Source organism: Pungitius pungitius, chromosome 9 (genome assembly GCF_949316345.1).
Source record: "Pungitius pungitius chromosome 9, fPunPun2.1, whole genome shotgun sequence".
NCBI lineage: Eukaryota > Metazoa > Chordata > Actinopteri > Perciformes > Gasterosteidae > Pungitius > Pungitius pungitius.
Window position 1 is genome coordinate 15521983 of NC_084908.1, and position 9133 is coordinate 15531115.

The 9133-nt window shown below is 42.3% G+C and overlaps 1 protein-coding gene across 4 annotated transcripts; it reads left to right on the top strand.

The window, feature by feature from the left end:
* The first annotated feature begins 914 nt into the window (after window positions 1-914).
* Window positions 915-6280, top strand: anp32b (acidic (leucine-rich) nuclear phosphoprotein 32 family, member B). Of its 4 annotated transcripts, none has more exons than XM_037471145.2 (7): window positions 915-1117; window positions 3443-3592; window positions 3687-3809; window positions 4402-4588; window positions 4729-4850; window positions 4946-5009; window positions 5543-6280. In XM_037471145.2, the coding sequence occupies exons 1-7, from the start codon at window positions 1064-1066 to the stop codon at window positions 5626-5628; spliced, it is 786 nt and encodes a 261-aa protein (XP_037327042.1). In that variant the 5' UTR covers window positions 915-1063; the 3' UTR covers window positions 5629-6280. The 4 variants fall into 4 exon arrangements, with proteins under 4 accessions (XP_037327042.1, XP_037327043.1, XP_037327041.1 ...); XM_037471146.2 differs by having other exon boundaries at window positions 5546-6280; XM_037471144.2 differs by having other exon boundaries at window positions 917-1117; window positions 5540-6280.
* Window positions 6281-9133: the final 2853 nt, after the last annotated feature.

The following is a 9133-nucleotide window of genomic DNA, read 5'->3' on the forward strand; positions in this document are numbered from 1 at the left end:
ATATGTAATATGAACAAATAACTTTCCAGAGACCAAAGACTATTGTATGGTGTAATTGTGTAGACGTTGTGAATATTCATTGTAGCCCAAATCCTGTTTGTATTTGAGTTCAATCTTTACCATTCTACCTACTAACCTCACACATTAAAATTAGAATAATTATAATCAATAAAGTATAATTTGTGATTCATATTTGAATGTATAAAGAACAACAAGTTCTACTCAGTACACTTCTTCTTGAGGGCTCTGGTGTCTCAGGAAGTAAAGGGGGGTGAGGGGGGGTTGCCCTACTCCCCATGTGCATATACAATGCTCTCTTTACAGCAAACCAAACACACCCCTCCTTTCTCGCAGTGCCCAAACGGTTAAAGGAATCTGGCATTTATGAACGAAAAGGTACAACACAATTTCTCCATTATGCACTTTATTGATCAAAATGGTCACGTGGATCATACATTCATCATTTTCTGCCACAATTACAATTATGCATTTGGAAAAGAAAAGAAGGCGACGCTGTTAGATATCCGTCTCTTCTACTCATTCAACGTGAGATGACAATTTAACGCTTAATACATCCTCACTTTAAATGGCATGGAACTGTAGAACGAGCAGATAAACAAAGTTGACCACATGACCTACTTTATCTATGTCTAATTGGTTAAACGGCATTCGACCACATCTGTGTCCACAATGTGGAGGTCTTCTTACCTTTATTAAAACTAACTTTACAGATAAAATTCCCCTGGACTTCACTAAACACGGTTCAGCACTTTCCTTACAGAAATAAATTGCACCACAGCACCGGTTCGGGGCAGCGTCATGTTTTGTGACTGCAATGCCTTTACAGGGGCGATGGGCGTTTCTGGACGCAGATGGCGCTGTTGAGCATATATTTTGTTTCAGTCCCGTTTCCCTCCATGGTTTCTCCTCTCTCCGACTAACTTAGCGTTTGGCTCAGTTCATTATACAGTCCTATATTCTCCCTCCATTAGGGCATCTCTGCCTTTGGACTGAAGATCCCACCAAAACCCAAGAGAGAAAAGTTTTACTTTCATAGGGCAAGATGGACATGAAAAAGAGGATCCACTTGGAGCTAAGAAACAGGACACCGTCTGATGTGAGTCGTGCTTTTTTAAAACCAACCCTTAGTTTTCTGGCTAGCCTCGCTAGCTACTTTTTTTTTTGCTTTGCGAGTGACCTGTGTGGCTAACGTAATGGTGACCACATGGGCTTTATATTTGTGCTTTCTGCTATTATTACAGGGCGAAAAAACACGCTCGCGCTGCACGCTTAATCCCCCTTTTTTTTATACCGCTCTCGATCGGGGCGTACGGGGGCAACGAAGAGGAGAAAAGCTAACAACGTTATTCAATCGTTACTTTGAAACGGCGATTCCTCCGCTCGCTGGCATTATTGCGGGGCTTTAACCGTTTCGCAGCCTCGCTCGGCCACTGGTGTGCACACACGCACGCCATTCGCACGGACTCCCCCCGTCGTAGCACAATTAGGAAACTTATTTTTACGCGGATATGTGTCGGGAGATTTGCATGCTGCGCCGCGGCTGGCGTTCGCGGAGCGGTAAATTCTGTACGGACCTCGGAAGCCATGTTTTTGCTGCTAGCATAACTGCTAAAATGGGGCGCTTTATTTTTTTGAGAGGGGGGTTACAAATGCTCGTTACAACTCCACGGCGTCCGTGTTGAGTTTTTTTTGTTGTTGTCGTTACATGTAAACGAGACACCGGGGGAAGCACGAGATAGGTCTTGAAATTCCCGTGGAGTACGACGATATCAAATGGACGGATTCAGCAGCGACAACAAAAAAAACAGTCACTTGATTCACGAGTCATCCATTCCTCGATCGCTAAACATTAAACCACTGTTAACCAAAGCCAGCTTATATTTACAGCAACTACACAATAGACACACGTGGATGTTAACGTGGTTAAAAAAAAGACGTTAAAGCTGTTGATTCAAGTTCCCGACGCGAGTGTGCAGCTGTTTATCCCCCAAATAGCTTACAGACTTGTACGGCTCCTACGCTCCCGTTAGCCTTTAATCTCTTCGTGTAAATATCGCGCTTATTTCATGAAGTCTGGTGATCGGATGATTTCACTCATCCGGACGGACCTTTAATTCCGTATTTATTTTCCCGCCACATTACCCCACTGTACAAAGACAACAACGACATATCCCGTTAAAACGTCAAAACTCAACCGTTCTCTCGTCTGATAACTGTCGGCAGATCTAAAACTCGTCGTTTGTTTGTTTGCAACCAAGCGGATCAATTTGTTTCCCGGCGGTTTCATGAACCGAGGCAGCCTGCCTCAATGACACGGGGATCCGGTGCGCCCCGCTTCACGCGTGGGCAGCCCAGAAACTCGACTGTCGACTCATGCATAAAATTAAAAAAAAAGCGATTTAAACACGGTAAAAAATAACGTAGGCAACGTGTTAACAACGACAATTACTCTTTAAAAGCAGTGGCTTTTGCCATTGAAGTGTTCGGAGAACTGCATACTGTGTTTCAGGAATCGCCATGTTGTCATTCTGTCGTCTTTGAAGCTCTGGGAGAAAGGAACCGTCTCCATCTTTGTTTTTTTTTCCTCACTAAATTTCCGTTCTCAGTAGATTTCCATCGACCTGAAAACGACGTTGTAACTTGTAACAAACTTGTCAATTATCGGCCGTTCGCTCGACGACAGGGAATACTCCACTTCCCAAATTAAAGCTGGTTTAAAGGTGGGGGTGGGGGGGTAAAAAAAAGAAAATCTTAACTAAGGGTGTATTCGCAATCCTTTCCGTTGCTGTTGGCTAATGGCGGGCGGGCAGACCTCTGGAGCTGCTCCTCGCGCTGCACGGCAGCGTTTAAAAGGGGGGCAACGGCTAGCCTGTAGCGAGCTAACGAGCTAAAGCTAGCTAAAGCTTCGTCATTAGTGACTTTAGCGTCGGCGGGCCACGGGGGGAACTGCCGCTTTGCTCTTCATCTCCATTGTATCTATACATTATCCGTCGCACATCACACAGTGTGTGCGTTTGTGTTTAAAAATTTTTTTTAGATGGAGACACATTAAACTATTCGGTGTGTTTTTACTTGATGAAACGTGATCAATGGCGTTTAGCACCAACTTTTTTTCTTCTTTTTTGCAACGTTTTTCTCCAAATATTTAATTGCGCAACCAGTGTTGGCTTTAACCGACTCCAACGGCCTTCGGACTTTGTAATATTTTACAGAAACTACAAAAACACGTTTTTGTGACAAACACAGTACATTTCCCCAATCAACACTCCCTATTAAATTACATTTTTATTATGTTGTCTATGAAAATAAAAAAATTGTATCATAAAAATGTGTGTCAAGTGGTATAATGGTACGTGCAGTTTCACTAAATGAATGAAACCGTGGATGATTTATTTATGTGATATATGTTTCTGTATTCCAGGTACGAGAACTTGTCCTTGACAATTGTCGATCAGTTGAAGGAAAAATCGAAGGCCTCACAGCCGAGTTTGTCAACCTGGAGTTTCTGAGTTTGATAAATGTCGGCTTAATGTCAGTCTCCAACTTGCCCAAACTAGCAAAACTCAAAAAGGTAAAAAATGCTGTTTCCTGTTCTTACTTTTGTGTGCATGCTGAAGCTTAACAAAATGTCAGCAGGGTTCATGTTTCTTTCTACCGTCTTTCAGCTGGAGTTGAGCGACAACAGAATCAGCGGCGGCCTTGACGTTTTAGCAGAAAAACTACCCAACCTCACACATCTAAACCTGAGTGGCAACAAATTGAAAGACATTAGCACATTGGAACCATTGGTATGTGTTTTCAGAAGCAAAACTAACACACTAGTCTATCTGCACGTTAGCACAATGTGTATTCAGTTTTAAGTTTGTACAGACATTGGACTTTTGTTATCTTGTATCAATCTAATGTCAAATGTCGTTATTCGACTAAGTGCACGTGTCATGCTCTACTAACAAAGATGTGCCTGACCAACAAAATACAAATAACTTGTGCCTCGCTAATTTGAATACTGCTTTCTGTCCACACGCATATAGACATTTCTACTTTTGTTTGTTAGACTCAACATACACCACAGCTGACCTTTCACAGGCTGAATCAGAGACCCTGCTTAGATTTCACACAAATGTTATAACCACTGACGGTGTACATATTTTGAAAAATGAATTATCTAAATTCAAGGTGTCACAAAACTGAATATTCCAAATCCAGCAAGTAGTTTTGCTAAAAGTGTCCTAAAACTACCAGATAGTACAGCAAAACATCCACTGGTTGATTTCACATCAGCCAAACCTCACGCACCGCAGACACACTTCAGCCTCCAGTTGCTTTAACCCGCAACACGACAACCGGCCGTCTCTCATCTTTACTGAATTCCATCCACAGAAAAAGCTGGACAATCTGAAAAGTTTGGACCTGTTCAACTGCGAAGTGACCAACCTGAATGACTACAGAGAGAGCGTGTTCAAGCTGCTGCCACAGCTCACCTACCTGGATGGTTATGACACGGAGGACCGGGAAGCCTCCGACTCCGACGGAGAGGTGGACGGCGTAGATGACGACGAAGACGAGGGTGAGAAGTTCTTATTTGCTGATCCTTTTTAAAAGTCCAGTGCAGCTGTAGAGACAAAAATAGGATATTTGAGATCGTTGGACTTTGCCTACATTCTGTGGTCGTTGAACGATTTGTTTTTGTTCTTTTTGTGTTTTCAGAGGGAGAGGAGGAGGAAGATGAGGATGGTGAGGAGGAGGACTTTGATGAGGAAGAGGATGACGAGGAAGATGAAGAGGAGGTAGAAGGAGAAGACGATGATGAGGTCAGCGGAGAAGATGAGGTAATTTAAAAAAATCATTTTGCAGAAAATATTGTCGCGAGGAGTTTGGCTACATTCTTTTCTGTTAACTTATTAAAACATTTTTGTTAACCCAGGAGGAAGACTTTGCTCAGGATGGGGAAGTAGATGAAGAAGATGATTTTGATGAAGATGAAGAAGGTATGTACCCTTTCCTTTGGCTTTTATACCTGGAGCACCTCTTGATTATTTCAACGCAGTCAACTATTAGTATAAGACGCAACATAACACCATCTCTTCATATCACAACTATGAACCCTCCAAAAGGGCAAGAACTGGTTCAAGAGGGGACATTGCTTACACTCCCAGATTGGGTTGGAATGTTTCTTCAATTAAACTTTTACAATAAACACTGCGGACTGTATCAAAGGCTGACATGCATGTACGCACCTGCAAACCTGACGCTTTCCGGTAAAATGTATGTTTTCATCCACGTGACTTGACCAACCGTCCTTCGCCTTCATCTCATTGAGGGTTGTGAAACAACAAGGTTTGCCGCAAGTTTGTTTAGGAAAAATAAAGCTGCACCCAGCCTGTGTGATAGATCAGTGGCCCGCAACCACCGGCCCGTGGGCCGCTTGGCACAAAAAAGTCACCCGGTTATTTAGTAATGTTTTATTTAACACCCCCCCACACACACAAAATGACACGGATTGTCTCTTTGCACCCAGAAGCAGAAGCAGAAGCCGGCAAAGGGGAGAAGAGAAAGCGAGACCCCGAGGATGAGGACGACGACGAGGACGACGAAGACGACGATTAAGAGCAAAACTGAAAATGAGAGCCCACCGAGTTACCCTTCCTCTCCCACAAGCCCGAACGCCCGCCCTCTTACAACTCACACCGCCTTTGTAACCCACGTCTACACACCTACACCTACACCTCCCCCCCCCCCTCAACCTCCTCCCAGCTCTGAGCTCTTTTTATGGGGCAAGACTGTACCGGATGGGTGGGACCGAGTGGAGCTGCCACACCCTTTTCTCCCCCCCCCCCTCTCTCACCCCCCTCACCCCGTGGAACTGAGAGCCACCCAACACCCTCCACCTCACCCACCCCACATTGCCCAGAGGTTCTCAGGCAGCGCAGCACTCACCATTCCACCATTTCACCGTCGACCCCTCTTTATGTATTCCCGTGTGAGGACTTTGGGACTGGTATCTAGTTTTGGGTCTGTGCTTTTAATATTTTGTTGGATGAATTATTTTGTTGTTTGGGTTTATTATTTCTCAATTTTATTGTCTTTTATTATTTTGTTCCTTATTTTTCCCAATAAGATTATTGCTATAGCAGCTGTGCAACCAGCGAGCCATGATTTTTACCGTGGCCGCCTGTTGCACAAATCAAGGTTGTAGCTACATTTTTACTTTCTGTATGAAAAAAAAAACAACTTTGTAAATAAAATGTTAACATTTTTTGCTCTTTTCTCCTGCCTTGATTTTCCAATATTTTGATGAGGTCTGGAGATCAGCCCAAGAGAAAAGGCTTCATGTCTAGTCTTAAATCACTTGCATGATTTGTTTTTATTTAAATCTCTCTTGAATCAATGTTAATTTGTATTTTTTGCATAGTATAGGTGAAGGATCACAGCGGTGCCCATTTAGTTTGATAAGCGCCTGACAAAGCCTTACAAATTTCTGTAAGTTGTTAATTTCATAACTTATGGCTTCATGGAGTACATTTGAATGAAACATTGAGTGTTGTTTTAAGACAAGAACTTCTCGTTAAGAAGTCTCCCTACTAATGCTTCTGCTCTAGCGTGTAACCTGTAGAATATATTTTGAAACAAGTCATCCTACAGTCTGCAGAAACAATTTTAACACCAGATATAAAGCACCAGGGCCCTTTATTTTTAACAAAAGTGGCAACACAATTGCATTACTGTGCTTATGAGGAATTTATCTCTGCTCATTTTTAGTTTATCTCTACACATGCCAGGTAAATGTGTAGAGATTAACACTGTTAGCCGTCTACCCAGTGAACTTAAACTACGGGACCTGCGAGCAGCACTGCAGATTTAACAGAAATAGCGGTTGCAATATTTATATTTTTTTACAAACAAAATGGGAATGCCCAATAACTGCAGTAAAATGCATTCAGACAAGGCGCTGTAGGGCTTATATGAACCCAGCAACCACTCTTGAACCGGTTTATTAAATCTGATCAGAATCTGCAGGCAGTGAGTTCTGCGGCTGGCTGCGGCGTTTTGCTCTGGTACAACGCCTGTCTGCAGGCTTTAATACCAATAGGTCTCTGGAATAGATTGATGTCGCTCGCAATCGGCTTGTCGAGATGTTTTTCTGAGGACTTGGTATTGGTCACATTAATAATAAACCCACAGAATGACAATCCATCTATTGCAATTGTTAGTAGAGCAATCATTACTTCAGCAGAACATTGGGATGATTAATTCATAAGAAAATTTAGAGAAAACCGCAAGAAAAACATTTTTGGAGAACAACGTTCCTTTTCTGCTCCCAATGCATCGTTAATAATTAATTCTAAAGTATAAGTGGATACTGAAATGACAAATATAATATATGACTGGATATTTGTTTATTAATCTGGCAGTGAGATCAGTATTCTGTTGTCTTGGTCATAATGTTCCTTTTGGAACATCAGATCAAAATCCATCAGATACGCTGCAGCCTCATTTCACTTGATGCACCCAAAAGCCTATTGTTTTGTTTAAACATTGTTTGTCCTTCAAATTCCAACAATTAGCTTGTTAAAGATGCTCACTGATTAAAGAAGGCAGAGGGAATTTTACAACATGCTGAGAAGTAAGCTACTGTTACCATTCTTGTTAAATATAAAACACCCTTCCCTGATTTAATACAATCTGAGGGTTCCCCTCCCGATTAGTCTGCAATGTCAGGGGCCTTACTGGTTATTAGCAAAGATACCCGAAAACAAAGATGATGCACTGCAAGCTCCTCCAATGACATGGAAAACATTTGTCTTGTATCTGCGCCGGCGTTTTAGCAAAATACATTGAAAACAAAAAGAAAACCAATGTAGCTTAACAGGCCTGTATATGATTCTAGTTGACTATATAGGTGGAGTCAGAAGCTTGGTTTACAATTCAAATAAAGTCACAAGTGGCAGCAGCTTTAAAAAATAAAATATCAAAATTAAGACCTTTAAAGAAAGAACCACTGCTCAGAAACAAACCCAACCAGACAGACGTGTTCAATTCTGAAGCACGTCCCTGGGCTAGCTGGATAGCCAACATCATCCTTTAAAACACATCATCTTTGTAAATATGCATTTCCATAGACCTTTAAGAAGAAGCATTTAAAAACATCTATAAATGATAGTAATAATAGTTTTTTGAATGGGGAAAACAATTTGATTAAATTTTTAAAAAAGGTAAAAATGGTCACTGGTTGGGAGGGCCCTGAGAGAACAACGTTTGTGATGTGTTCAAACAACCAAATCCACCCTTTGGGCCATTTCCTGTCAACTGCCAGCAGAGCATCTGCACTGTGGGAACGTGTTGAGACCAATCCACCGACAGCAGTCAGTTTGGGACGAGCCGGGCGGCGCTGCTCCTGGACCAAAAACGCAGCCAGAGATGAATCTGTGCTAGAACCCTCCACGCAGAGGGCAAAGGGTCCACAATTGTATTGTGCCCAGTGCGACTGTGCGTGTAGGTGTGTGTGTCGGTATTGCATCTGTCACCAGCACGCATGAAATGTAAGCCAAATCTAGAATATTCTTACGGTGTGTGTGTGTGTGTGTGTGTGTGTACCTAAAATTGACCAGAAGCATGAACGATAATGAGTCTTGGGTACGAGTGGTAACCTCGGGATGGACAGCCGCACCGGTTGTGTTGCTCAATATCTGCAGGAGCTTCTGTAACATCAATTTACACAACAGAAAATGTGGTCCTCTCAACGTGGAGGACAGGGGAACGTTCCGGTTATCGAAGCAGTTCATATCGGAGACTAGGAGCACAGCTCAGAAGCTCCTTAGTTAGTTAATCAAGTATTTGCAGTTTAGTTAACAGATCATTAACGGTTAAGCATTTAAAAACAAAGCATTGTTGGTTTCCATTTCACGTGTAAGTAAAATCTTTTATTTTAAGAGATGAAGACCCGTCTCACTGATTAGCTCACTTCTTTCACTAGCCTCATCCAGACTGTCCGTCCACAGACTGGTTTTCTTTCAAAGCTGAAACATCAGACTGGTAACTGTAAAATATATTTTTTTTTAAATTGAAACAAACCTTTTGTCACATCGAATCCACTTATTTCAGCATCCACTAA

Coding starts and splice junctions, on each gene's coding strand:
- anp32b (XM_037471144.2), top strand. CDS start 1,064: ATGGACATGAAAAAGAGGATCCACTTGGAGCTAAGAAACAGGACACCG. Junction 4,589..4,728: donor AGATGACGACGAAGACGAGG/GTGAGAAGTTCT, acceptor TTGTGTTTTCAG/AGGGAGAGGAGGAGGAAGAT. Junction 4,851..4,945: donor AGGTCAGCGGAGAAGATGAG/GTAATTTAAAAA, acceptor TTGTTAACCCAG/GAGGAAGACTTTGCTCAGGA.